Source organism: Mobula birostris, chromosome 21 (assembly GCF_030028105.1).
Source record: "Mobula birostris isolate sMobBir1 chromosome 21, sMobBir1.hap1, whole genome shotgun sequence".
Classification (NCBI taxonomy): domain Eukaryota; kingdom Metazoa; phylum Chordata; class Chondrichthyes; order Myliobatiformes; family Myliobatidae; genus Mobula; species Mobula birostris.
This window is the reverse complement of record NC_092390.1, coordinates 58,590,983-58,604,753: the sequence shown is the minus strand read 5'-3', so window position 1 is coordinate 58,604,753 and position 13,771 is coordinate 58,590,983. Positions and strand designations below refer to the sequence as shown.

Below are 13,771 nucleotides of genomic sequence, written 5' to 3'. Positions count from 1 at the left end.
ACTTCCAGGGCGCTTGATTAAAATTTCTAGAAGTATGCCAGTTTGTTTGATCTTCTCTGAATGCATTCCTGGAATTCAGTAGTTCCTGTGCCCATTTCTAAAATAATTAATGCAATCCACTTCAAAGCAAAGATGATCACGATGAGAGGGCTATGCATAAATTTTCCTTAAGTGGAGGAGGGGTTATACAGCAGCCTTTCCCCTTCTTTGACCTTGCCCATCTGGTGCCAGTTGTATAATGAGGTGTGCAACAGCTGGAAGCCACATTGACTGCAGTCTGTTGCCGTTGGATGGTAAATGTGCCAGCTCATCTGCCCTTCCGAGAGTTTTCCCTCAGAATCGAATGCATTAGGTGTCAGTTAAACTGACACCACTACCACCTGTATTCCTTTCTTGCCGTTGTGTTCTGAAGACACCATGAGGTCAACGTGTGTAATGCTGGCTTTGTGTTGTAGATTGTATTTGGGAAGTGGGCAGGATTCATTTACTGGCCCCTACAACACCTATCCAAAATGTGTGATAATTTTACTTGGTCAGTAAAATTTGCAGCAGAACAGACTGCTGAAGGAAGTAATGATAAATGATAACAGGTATTATTTATTTATAACTGTTCTTGAAAAGTGCCTAGCCCATCAGAACAGGTGGAAAATGTTTGCTATCCTGTCAGGCTAAAAGCTTTGTATTTTTTAATGAATTGATTGTAATCACTGCTATTAATTCTGGTGAGGGGGAAGTCTTGCCATCTTCAGAAGTTTTCAGATGACTCTGCCATAGTTGGATGCATCAGCAAGGGAGATGAGGCTGAGTACAGGGCTACGGTAGGAAACTTTGTCACATGGGGAGAGCAGAATTATCTGCAGCTTAATGTGAAAAAGACTAAGGAGCTGGTGGTAGACCTGAGGAGAGCTAAGGTACCGGTGACCCCTGTTTCCATCCAGGGGGTCAGTGTGGACATGGTGGAGGATTACAAATACCTGGGGATACGAATTGACAATAAACTGGACTGGTCAAAGAACACTGAGGCTGTCTACAAGAAGGGTCAGAGCCATCTCTATTTCCTGAGGAGACTGAGGTCCTTTAACATCTGCCGGATGATGCTGAGGATGTTCTACGAGTCTGTGGTAGCCAGTGCTATCATGTTCCCTGTTGTGTGCTGGGGCAACAGGCTGAGGGTGGCAGACACCAGCAGAATCAACAAACTCATTCGTAAGGCCAGTGATGTTGTGGGGATGGAACTGGACTCTCTGACGGTGGTGTCCGAAAAGAGGATGCTGTCTAAGTTGCATGCCATCTTGGTCAATGTCTCCCATCCACTACATAATGTACTGGGTGGGCACAGGAGTACATTCAGCCAGAGACTCATTCCACCAAGATGCAACACAGAGCGTCATAGGAAGTCATTCCTGTCTGTGGCCATCAAACTTTACAACTCCTCCCTTGGAGGGTCAGACACCCTGAGCCAATAGGCTGGTCCTGGACTTATTTCATAATTTACTGGCATAATTTACATATTACTATTTAACTATTTATGGTTTTATCACTATTTATTATTTATGGAGCAACTGTAACGAAAACCAATTTCCCCCGGGATTAATAAAGTATGACTATGACTATGTCTATGACTATTCTCATGACCCTCTGAGTAAAGAGGCTTCCCCTCATGTTTTCCTTAAATTTTTCACTTTTCACCCTTAACCCATTGTAGTCCCACCCAACCTCAGTGGAAAAAGCCATGCATTTACCCTTTCTATGACCCTCATAATTTTTGCAAATCTCTATCAAATCTCCCTTCAATCTTCTATGTTCCAAGAAATACAATCCTAACCTATTCAATCTTTCCCTGTAACTCAAGACCTCCAGTCCTGGCAACATTCTTGTAAATTTTCTCTGTACTCTTTCAAACTTATTTACATCTCTCCTGTAGGTAGGTGACCAAAGCTGCACACAATATCCAAATGAGGCCTCACCAACATCTTATACACTTCAACATACCATCCCATCTCCTGTACTCAGTACTTTGATTTATGAAGGCCAACATGCCAAATGCTGTCATTACAACCCTATCTATCTGTGATGACACTTTCAATAAATTATGGATTTGTATTCCCAGATTCCTGTGTTCTACTGCATTCCTCGGTGCCCCACTGTTCACTGTGTAAGACCTACCCTGGTAAGTCCTACAGAAGTGCAACACTGCACTTGTCCGCAGCTAAATTCCATCTGCCAGTTTTCAACCCATTTCAGTCAAAGAAAAGTACAGTGTTGAGGCAGACCCTTTGGCTCATCTAGTCCGTGTCAAACCATATAAATTGCCTAGTTGCATTGACCTGCACCCACACCATAGCCCTCCACACCCTTCCCATCCATGTACCTATCCAAGCTTCTCTTAAACATGATAGAGTTTTATAATAAATACGTTGTTATAAAAGACATCTTTAATAAGATTCTCATTATTCTCAAATACTTAATGCATTAACTTATCACTTCATGACTTTGGGAGATTTTTGTGCTGTTTATTTCTTTGTTAAAAGTGGCAAAGACAGAGACGGATTATCCGCACTCTGCGTGTTTATACAATAACATGGTAGACAGTCACCAGCTGTTGTAGATTCTCCTATCATGAAGTGGTCTGAGGGTTGTAATGAAATTTATTATATATTATGCCTGGTTAAACACTGCATAAGTAAATGAAAAGGCAATTAATGTGTTTCAATTTATTAAAATTGAAATACAAAATATTGTTCAGCCATTCCAATATCAGTGTGGAGATATATTCATCACTTTCTCTGCCATAACTATATGAAAATATGCAATGTATTAACTTTTGAATTATTCCTATAAGCAGTGGTTGGGATGATACATTATAAGCAGAGCAGCACACACAAAATATTGGAGGAATTCAACAGGTCAGGAAGATTCTATCAAGAGGAATAAATAGTCAGTATTTCAGGCCAAGACTCTTCACCAGGACAAGCTTCATCACTCAGTCTTGATGAAGGGTCTCAGCTCGAAACATGGACTGTTTATTCCTTTCTATAGATGCTGCCTGACCTGCTGAGTTCCTCTAGCATCTGCAGAATCTCCTGTGTTCACATTATTAAACAGAGTTTTTAGTTTCAATGTATTCTTTGCAAAATGCCTATCTGATTTTGTTACAGTATATTTAAAAACAATTAATATACAGGGTAAGTAACACAAACTATAGCTGAGCTATTAAATTCAATTTTGATTTTATTTGCAAGTTGAAAAATTAAAAACTAGTTAATTATTCCTTGAATCCAGTTAAGGAAGGTGGTGACACGGGCATAAATACCCGGTTTGTTCTTCACTCCACAATGATCCCCCCAACTCACTACTCCATTGATCTCGTAGTGTCCATCTTTCAAACAGGTCAGTGGTCCTCCAGAGTCTCCCTGTACAAAGTGAACAGCATTGCATTAATCTATTGTTCTCATTTCTTTACACTTATTCTGTTCCTCTTCTAATTTACATTACTGAGCAAAAATCTTAGGCACACGTATATAGCTAGGGTGTCTCAGACTTTTCCAGTGTACCGTAGTAACTTCCTGTATTGCACTGTATTGCCCCTGCAAAGAAGCAACAAATTTCACGACATTATGTGAGTGATGATAAACTTGATTCAGTTATAGGTCTCTATTGTGGACTGAAAGTGGGAAGGGGGCAGGGAGAGGAGAATCGTGGTCGGAAAAAGAGGACGAGAGCAGAAATCACCAGAGAGACATTCTGTAACAATCAATAAACCAATTGCTTGGATTCAAATTAACTTGCCTGGTGTCTCTGGGCTGGGTGTGTCTGCACTCCTGCCCCTGTCCCACACCCCTCCCGTGGTGCTCCACCCTCACCATTCCCAATGTCCTTTGTTCCCTCCTGATTTACAAACTCGTTCTCCGCTTCATGCTGACAAAGACAATACTGTGCATAAGTCTTAGGCACGCTAGCTATATACAGAATTTGTGCCTAAGACTTTTGCATAGTACTGTATATGTTTGACTTTTGCTTGTTATAGTTAGTTGAGAAATAGTTCTCTGGAATCTTGAGCAAGTGGTTATTTCTTTTATATCATTTTAGAGATTGGGAACACAGTGCTGTGGCCCTAGTGACATTGGTTTGATGCTGACTACTAGTGCTCAGTGCAAATGACCTTGCCTGGTATCTCAGGGCTTGGTGTGTCTGTACCTGTGTTCGGCTCTCTTTCTCTGTCATGTGTTCCACATCCTTCCTGTGGTGATCCTCCCTTGCTTTTTGGTGTGAGACTAACAAACAGCTTGCCCTCATATGCTGGGTCACAGCACATATAGACTCCATGGCTGGTCTCTATATGTAGAGTGGTGGAGTGGGTGCCTCTGGACCTCAGTGGGCTTTGATGTGCATCCATATCAGTCTTCTAGAACATGTTGACTATTACGGGTTTGCTTCAGAACTGCAGCAGGACTGATACAATTTGGCCCAAGTTCCTGGAATTATATCCCTCTTCCAAACTGCGGTGAACAGAAACTAACTACAGCGAACCCAAGGCTTCCTTTGTGTAGATCAGATAACATCATGCAAATCCTGGACTTCTCAAAACAGAACTGTGTAGGATGGAGCTGAGAGAACAAGTCATAATTTGTGCTTTGGGAAGCAACAGTTCTCTGGAATATTGACCAAGTGGTTACTCCTTTTATATTATTTTACAGACTGCGAGCAGGGAAGAGGGCCAGTGTATTCGAAAGTTTATATACAGTAATATTCTAGAACTTGGTGATTTAAGAAGTCTATTTCACAGTTAGATCTCCCACCCAGCAGTTGTCAGCTTTACCTTTTTCTTAAAATTGTTCCTAGCTTCAAAATTTAAATTTCAATAGCCATTGTCAGGGCAGAGGCATCATCATCATCTTATGTGCCGTGTCATATGGCATGTGCAATCATCGTCTACATGATCATGTTTATGCTTGGCTATTGCCTTCTTCTGGGCAGTGTCTTTTACAAGGTGGGTGACCCTAGCCATTATCAATACTCTTCAGAGATTGTCTGCCTGGCATCAGTAGTCGCTTAACCTGGACTTGCGATATGCACCAGCTGCTTATACAACCATCCACCACCTGGTCCCATGGCTTCATGTGACCCTAATTGGGTGGGGGGGGGGTCTAAGCAGGTGCTACATCTTGTCCAAGGGTAACCTGCATACTAGCATAGGGAAGGGGCGCCTCACACTTCCTTTGGTAGAGACGTATCTTCAGCCCACTACCACATTTCTAAAGTGATATGTGTTCCTTTAACACAGACAGAGGTCAATTCAGCCCATCGATTCTGAGCTGGCTCACAGAGCCAATCCATTTCCCTGCATCGCACTCTCCCCATGTCCAGAACCAGAATTTTCCACTCACCCACACGGTCAGGGGCATGCACAGTGGCTAATGAATGTATTAACCATGTGTCTTTGGGATGTGGGTGGAAAATGGAGAGCACCCAGAGAAAATCCAAATTGTCATGTCCAGAACGTACAACCTTCACAAAGAGTACAGGATCAACAAGGTTTCTCAATCCGTAACACTGTACCATCCATTTCAAGTTTTTATTAATTAGGATCTTGATCTTTATTGCCTATTGCTAACTGCTCTTCAGAAGTTGGTGGTGAGATCTCTTTTTGAACTGGTTCAGTCCTTTTGGTAATAGTGATGTTGGTAGGGAATTTAAATTTTTTGAAACTGGGTCAATGAAAGCAAGATGGTATTTTTCCAAGTCAGGATGGTTTGTAACCTGCAAGGGGTGGTATCCTGGTTGCCACGTTCTTCCCAAATCTGTGGGGTACCATGTTTCAGTACATTGTAAGGGATATGCAGCATCAAGGAATGGGCTGTTTCAATTGCTAAGGAGTGGGAGTGGAACTGAACTGTCAAAAGTGAACATCCCCTCTTCTGACCTAATGGCAGAAAGATCACTCACAGCGCATTTGAAAGTGGTTGGAACTTGGACACCACTCTGCGTGACATGATATCCCAGGAATTTACTTATTGAGATACAACACCGAATAGGCATTTTCAGCCCCTTGAGCAGCACCATCTAGCAATACCTGATTTAATCCTAGCCTAATCACAGGACAATTCACAATGACAAATTAACCTGCCAACCCGTGTGACTTCAGACTGTGGGAGGAATCCAGAGAACCAGGAGGAAACCCACGTGGTCACGGGGAGAACGTACAAACTCGCAGCGGCAGGAATTGAACCAAGGTTGCTGGTACTGTAAAGCATCGTGTTAACCACTACGCTATAATCATAATCATCTTTGTTGTATGAGGTACAAGTCCAAACATTGGTATGAGATTTCCACCTTGAATTCAGTTTTACCAGGGTTCACTGATGACACTATGCAGTTTTGATGTTAAAAGCTTGATAACAGTTTTGATACCACCTTATATCATCTTGTAAATATAAACAAAATGTATATGGTCAGTGCCAGTGTTGTAACTATATGTTGCAGCTTGGCTAGAGATACAAATAGTTCTGAAACAGGTCTTCAGTACCACAGCTGTATGTCTTGTTGTTTAGCCTTGGCTATTTCTGATGCTCTCAGACTTTTCTTGGTATCGTCTGGAGTGAATTGACTTGTCTAAAGCCTGGTTTCCATAACGTTCACCAGAGGAACACATATTGAGTAGTTCCGACTGGATGTAGTTGCAAATTTTTCAGCCTTGCATTTAGCACTCACATGCTGGGCTCTGCCTTCATTGATGAAGGGGCTGTTCGTGGAGTCATCTCCTCCCCCGTTGACTGCTTAATTGTCCTGCATTGTTCACAATTAGCTGAGGTAAAATGGCAGAGCTTTTATCTGATGCATTGGCCAAGAGATTCCTTAGCTCTGTATATATCCCGCTGTTCTTGCCGTTCAGCATGCATATAAACTGGAATTTCATGGAAATCGTGAGTCCTTGGATGTTATGTATCATTTTAAAGTTAAGGAAGCCTTATTGAAGATTTGAAACAAGCCAGAAAGCAATGGACAACATCTGTAGGAATAAAACAGATCTAATATTTGATGTCCAAGAACCCTTCTTCAGAGGTGCCCTAGTTATGGGGTCTGTTTTGAAGAAGGGTCTGGGATCTGAAGTTTTAACTTTGTTTCCCTATCTATAGGTGCTGCCCGTTCTACTATGTTCATTTTCCTATTTCATTTTGGATTTACAGAATCTGTGGATTTTTGTCTGATTTTCCTCATTTGCAAAATTGTAGTTAAAAGTAATACATTAGAAAAGTCTTACAAATGGTGGAACTTCGGACTTCGACAAAATTAAATCTATATAAAATAGGAGAAATGTACAAAACTTTGTAGCTTAAGACAAACTGGACAGAAACTAAAAATCAAGCAGATAAATTTTAAAAGTCTCAAACAAACTAACGAACAGGAGGAATCATACAAAAGACAACTAAACGTAGCTAAAGAAAGGATTAAAAATGCAAACAGAAAAGAAAGGCAAATTATAGAGTGCAGCCAAAAGTGCTTTAGGACCAAGTTTGTGGTAAAGGGAAGGTCATGGACCAGATGGGTCTATTAGAAGATAAATTGGGTAAAACTATTACAGATGATTAGGATATAGGAAACATATTGAATAGATTTTTCACATCAATTTTCACAATTGAACACTGTAGGCAAATTCCAGCCAGAGTGAATGAGACTCCATGAGCCACAGAACCTTTGTAAGTTAGAAAGGAATGGTCCAGAATTTGCACCAGTAATGACCGCAAGATTACTGATGCTCTCTGTTATTATTGGAGCAGAAATGACAGCAATGGTGGTATTTCTGCCCTTTCCTAGTTTAACCGAGCATCTCTGAGGCTGCTGTCAACAATTTAGTCTCCCACAGCTTGGCTGCTTGCGGTCTTTCCCATTGCAGCCGAGAGAATTGACTCTTCCATTTAAGCTATTTATGAATGAGCGTCTTTGCAAAATACCCTGACAATTTTACACATTGCTAATACATTTATAATGACCTATTTTAAGCTACACAGTATGCCTAAGCAAACTATCTGGTCTTAGCAAAAACTACATTTCAGTATCAGTACATTCAATATAAGGAATATTTAATACAATAAGAGATAAACTCTTCTTCAGAGATTTGTCTCCATTAACCTCAATGAGATATTAGGAGTTTATTGCAATCCATCGTGTGTTTAGCATACATAAAAGAGGACTAGTAATATTGAAGGTAGACCTCGATAGTAGGGAAGGCATAAGAGTGGCTATACTACCTGAAGTGATTAAGGAGAGCTAATCGGCCTCAAAAATTGTTGGCCAACTTTTATTGATGTGCAATAGAGGGCATACTAACATACAGAATGACAGTGTAGTACTCTAGCTACAGCAGGACAGATCACAAAGCACTCCAACAAGTGATTAGGATCATTGGGATTCAACTACCAGACCTGGAGACAATTTACAGCTCTTGATGCTTATGGAGTGCTCATAACATCAGTGCCCAGACACTGTCTGCTCCATCTTCTGCTATCTGGTAGGAGATAGAGAAACACCTTGGCCAAGACAGTAAGACTGAAACACAGCTCCTTCCCGAAGGCTGTTTGAGTATTATGGACTATCAAAGTCATTTGTTGCATGTAAATATGTGATTTTTAAAAAAAATTAGCTGTACTGTAATTTAACTGTAAATATCTGTTTTGCACAGACTGGAGTAGTACCGTAGTGTTGTTGTCCTAAGCAATGACAATAAAGTTCTATTCTCTTCTAATTTCTGTCCTTTAGAATTACAGATTTTTGCATTATCATAAAGATTACCAATAATTACTCAGCTTTTTGCTTAATGACACTCATGTCAAAGTATATTTTTACCTGTTTGTGTATTATTAAATAAAAACTATTAAAAAATGTGGCTTTTACTTTTTGGCCTGAGAATTGCAATTGGGTGACAACCGACCGACTTTATAACATCACAGGTGTTACACCTAGAATTCCCATTGACAGGAATCCATTCAGAAAAGGGAGCGGGGCAGGGGGAGGGCACACCTATCGCAGGGATCATTAACCCTTTGTGGTAAACCCTGTTCAAAGTCGGCAGAGAGTACCACTACTATACGCTTGTTTTGAGCTGAGATGACGTTACATGGAAAGTGCAAGAATGAAACAGCCGTTGAAATATTTGAAGTAAAAGAAGTATATCATGGAGTCATTTTTTGATTTATTTATTAAGATGCAACACCTTTCCAGCAATTCGAGCTGCGCCAGCCAGTAATCCCCCAATTTAATCCTAGTGTAATCACAGGACAATTTACAATGACTAATTAACCTACCAACTGGTATGTCTTTAGAATGAGTGAGGAAACCGGAGCACCTGGAAGAACGCACGCAGTCACAGAGAGAACGTACAAACTCCTTACAGGCAGTGGTGGGAATTGAACCCCAGTCCTGTACTATTAAGCAATGTGCTAACCACTATACTACCGAATCATAGAGCAATACAGCCAGGAATCAAGTCCTACAGCCTAGCTTGTTCAGGCTGACTATGATGCACATCGAAGCTAGTCTTATACACCTATGTTTGCCCATATTCCTTTAAACCAGTGGGTTCCAACTATTTTATGCCATGGACCAATACCATTAAGCAAGGAGTCTGTTGACCACAGGCTGGGAGCCCCTGCTTTAACCTTTTCTTATCCAAGAACCTTTCTTCTAAACTGTCTTTTAAATCTTGAAATCTTTAAAGAATTTAAATTGCAAAATAATGAAAGTCAAGTTCATATCTTTCAGAACTCCAGAAATAGGGAATAAATAGAGGATGATCATGACTCAGGAGAAAATAATTGCACAATCATGGGTCAGATATTCACTTCGCTATTGGGAAGATCATTCATCCAGTATGTGCTGTGTCGTATGACATGGACAATTATGGTCTTTCCAAGACAATGATTGTTCTTGACAAACCTTTCTACAGAAGTGGCTTGCCATTGCTAACTTCTGGACAGTGTCTTTACAAGACGGGTGACCCCAGCCATTATCAATACTCCTCAGTGACTTGTTTTACCTATTGCTTTCTCCTAATCTGTCCCATATCTACCTCTAGTGAAATAAGGCATTCTGGCTTGACAATTCTATTGGGTGGCACTTTTTCCATGGGCTCTACACAATATGAGTTAACTAATTTGTATTCCCTGATTTCCAGTTCGCTGAATTTTCTTCCAGGTTTCCTGTGTGGATAGCATAGTTACAATGTCTGTTGTCTATACAAGGTATCTGGACATATAAAATTGAGCCACTTGTAATTTGAATGGTTTGGAACTTGTGCAAAGGTTTCACAATGAACGTGGGGCAGCCCACAGCAGATAATTGGGACCCCTCTTCACCATTCCCCAATGCTTCAACCTGAACATATCTTCAAGTGGAGGGAGGGACTCTTACACTCAGGGGCTACTTTATTAGGAACAGTAGTGGAACCCGGTGTGGTCTTTTGCTGCAGCAGCCTGTCCACTTCAAGTTTCAATGTGCTGTGCACCCAGAGCTGCTCTTTTGCACACCACTGTTGTAACTCGTGATTATTTGAGTTACTGTCTCCTTCCTGTCAGCTTGAATCAGCCTGACCATTCTCCTCTGATCTCTCTCATTAACAAGGTGTCCATACCCACAGAACTCCCGCTCACTGGACTGGATGTTTTTCTGTTTTTTTGCACCATTCTCTGTAATTGCTAGACTGTTGAGAGTGAAAAGCCCAAGAAAGCAGCAGTTTCTGAGATAACCAAACCACCCTGATTGGCACCAACAATCATTCCATGGTCAAAGTCACTTAGATCAAATATCTTCTTCATCCTGATGTTTGGCCATATCTGCATGCTTTTATCCATTGAGTTGCTGCCACACAATTGGCTGATTAGATATTTGCATTAATAAGCAGATGTACAGGTGTACCCAATAAAGTGGTCACAGAGTGCATAGAGTGAGCACTAACAATGTGGGTGGGCCACTTGTGCAAAAGGATTCACAATGAATGTGGGGCAACCCACAGCAGACTTTCGCGATCCCTCCTCACCCTTCCCCGATGCTTCAACCTGACCATACATTTAGGTAGAGGAAGGGACGCTTATAATTTGCAAATGAATCAAACATTGATTCACAGTAAAGATTAATGCACTTCTCCAGGCCTTAGAGGTTGATAAATCTACCCTCTGTTTTGATGCATCTAACTTAATTTTTTTGCATATGTATTTATGCAAATGCTTTCTAGACCTGCTGGAACTAGTCAAAGATACACATGGATCGTTAAAGGAATCAGGAAAGGGGCAACCCACCTGGCAAGCATCCACTCCACCTTTTTCTAAATTTCCTGCACAAAGCATTGATGCATCAAGGACACGATTGTAAGATGTGACTCTGTTGCAAGATCGTTGAGGGATTAACTTGACAGATGCGTCCAATAAATAATCTGAACTGCTTCCTGGAAAAAAGGAAAACCATTCTGTATAAGATGATAGGTCATACGAACAGAATTAGGTTAGTTGGCCCATCAAATCTACTCTGCCATTCCACCGTGGCTGATTTAATAAACCTCTCAACACCATTGGCCTGCCCTCTCACCCTAATCTTTGATGCCTTGACTAATCAAGAACCTATCAACCTCCGCTTTTAGTATATTTAAAGACCTGGCCTCCACAACTGCCTGTAGCAATGGATTCTACAGATTCTCCACCTTCTGGTGACATTCTAGAGAATTTCCTTCTCATCTCTGTTCTGAGGCTACGTGCTCTGCTCCAGGACTTCCCCACTGTATGAAACATCCTCTCCACATCCACTCTTTCTAGGCCTTTCAATAGTCAATAGGATTCATTGAGATTCCACCCCCCCCCCCATTATTCCAAACTCCAGTGAGTACAGGCCTAGAGCCATCAAATGCACTTCATACGTTAACTCTTTCATTCCCAGAATAATTCTCATGAAACTCCTTGCTCCAAAGCTAACACGTCTTTTAGATAAGGGGTTCGAAACTGCTCACAATACTCCAGCAGCAGTCTGACCAATGCCTTATGTAATGCCCAGGTTAGGATTTCTACTTCTATGCTGCAGAAATTTCACTTTAGCAGTTTTCTGCAAAAGCTATGTGTCCTGCTGATTGGTTTCGGCTAAAGATAAGAAGCTCTGTTGTCCAACTTAGGAATGTAGTGTCAGCCAATCGGGATGGTGGGATCTGGAGACAATTACAGAGAGAGCAGGGCAGAGAGAGTTTTGTGATGGACAGTAGTCTGGTTTGGGGTCTTTAGGTACTGAAGGGACGATGCCACAGAATGCCTTTGGAAGGAGAGTCCCCGTTGCAAGAAATGCATCGTACAGATGAATGGCTCCAAGGAGCAGATGCAATGCTCCTGAGAGACAGAGCCAGTTTGCCTGAACTGGTCTTCAAGGGCAGTTCAAAAATCTGGTGGATGCTTTCACGCAGAATGCGGGTCCAGTGCGTGAGTAAGAGATATACCCAAATACCCAGTTTTGGAAGAGACGAGCTCCAACAGATTTGAGCACATTGGACTGGTTTATCTGTAATGGGCCCTTTCTTTTCTTTTTCCTAATAACTGAGAAAGCTGAAATGAGCAAATATGCTTTCTTTATAATTTTATGATCTGTTATTTCTTGCTGATCAATCATTGTGTATGGGCAGTATTTACACAGCATTCGCTCAAATTGAAGTTTATTTAATCAGCACACCATGAAGTTCCTGTTTGGTTGAACCCCAAATCATATTGACTCTAGATGTATAGTGTTTATGAAAGATGGCCTTCTCACTGCCAAGTCATGGGACTGATATCGGAGGAAGCTAGTAAGTAAAATTTGCATACGTGCCTGGTGAGGGGGTTACACTTATAAAACTTCAGCATTACATCCTTGTTCTTATATTCTAGTCCTCTCTAAATGAATGCTAGCATTGCATTTACCTTCCATACCACTGACTCAACCTACTAGTTATTCTTGAGGGAATCCTACACAAAGACTTCCAAGTCCCATTGCATCTCTGATTCTTAAATTTTCACTATTTAGAAAATGGCCTACACCTTTATTTCTTTATACCAAAGTGCATGACCTTACAATATATTCGATCTTCTACTTCTTTTCCCATGCTCCCAATCTGTCTAAGCCCTTCTGCAGACTCCCTGCTTCTTCAGCACTACCAGCCTCTCTGCCTATCTTTGAGTTGCTCGCAAACTTGACCACAAAGCCATCAATTCTGTCATCCAAATCATTGACAAACAATGTGGAAAATATCAGTCCCAACACCAACCCCAGCACAACACCACAAGCCAACTGCAGCCAAACAGAAAGGGCCCCCTATTATTCCCACTCTTTGTCTCTTGTCAGTCAGCCAATCTCTGATCCATGTAATTATCTTTCTTGTAATACCATGGGCTTTTATCTTGTTAAGCAGCCTCTTGTACAGTACCTTGTCAAAGGTCTTCTGAAAATCCAAGTAAACAACATCCACTGACTCTTCTTTATCTGTCCTGCCTGTTATTTTATCAAAGAATTCCAACAGATTAGTCAAGCAAGTTTTTCCCCTAAGGAAACATGCTGACTTTGGCTTATTTTCTCATGTGTCTCCAAGTACCCTGAAACTTCATCCTTAATAATAGACTCCAATGTCTTTTTGACCACGGAAGTCAGACCAACTAGCCTATAATTTCCTTTCTTCTGCCTCCCTTCCATCTTAATGATTGGAGTGACCTAGGCAACTTTCCAGCCCTCCAGAACCCTTCCAAAATCTAGTGATTCTTGAAAGATTATTACT

The 13,771-nt window shown here is 41.2% G+C and overlaps 1 protein-coding gene across 3 annotated transcripts in view; it reads right to left on the bottom strand.

Annotated features, from left to right (window-relative positions):
• Window positions 1–2,699: 2,699 nt before the first annotated feature.
• The window catches only part of LOC140185981 (hyaluronan-binding protein 2-like), a 56,955-nt gene continuing 45,883 nt past the window's right edge, over window positions 2,700–13,771 (bottom strand). For all 3 annotated transcript variants that reach the window (XM_072239798.1, XM_072239799.1, XM_072239800.1), the window contains 2 exons: window positions 11,292–11,437; window positions 2,700–3,413 (listed from right to left, as the gene is read on the bottom strand). In XM_072239798.1, the coding sequence (XP_072095899.1) occupies window positions 3,258–3,413; window positions 11,292–11,437 (302 nt within the window). In that variant the 3' untranslated portion in view covers window positions 2,700–3,257. The remainder of the gene's footprint in view (window positions 3,414–11,291; window positions 11,438–13,771) is intronic.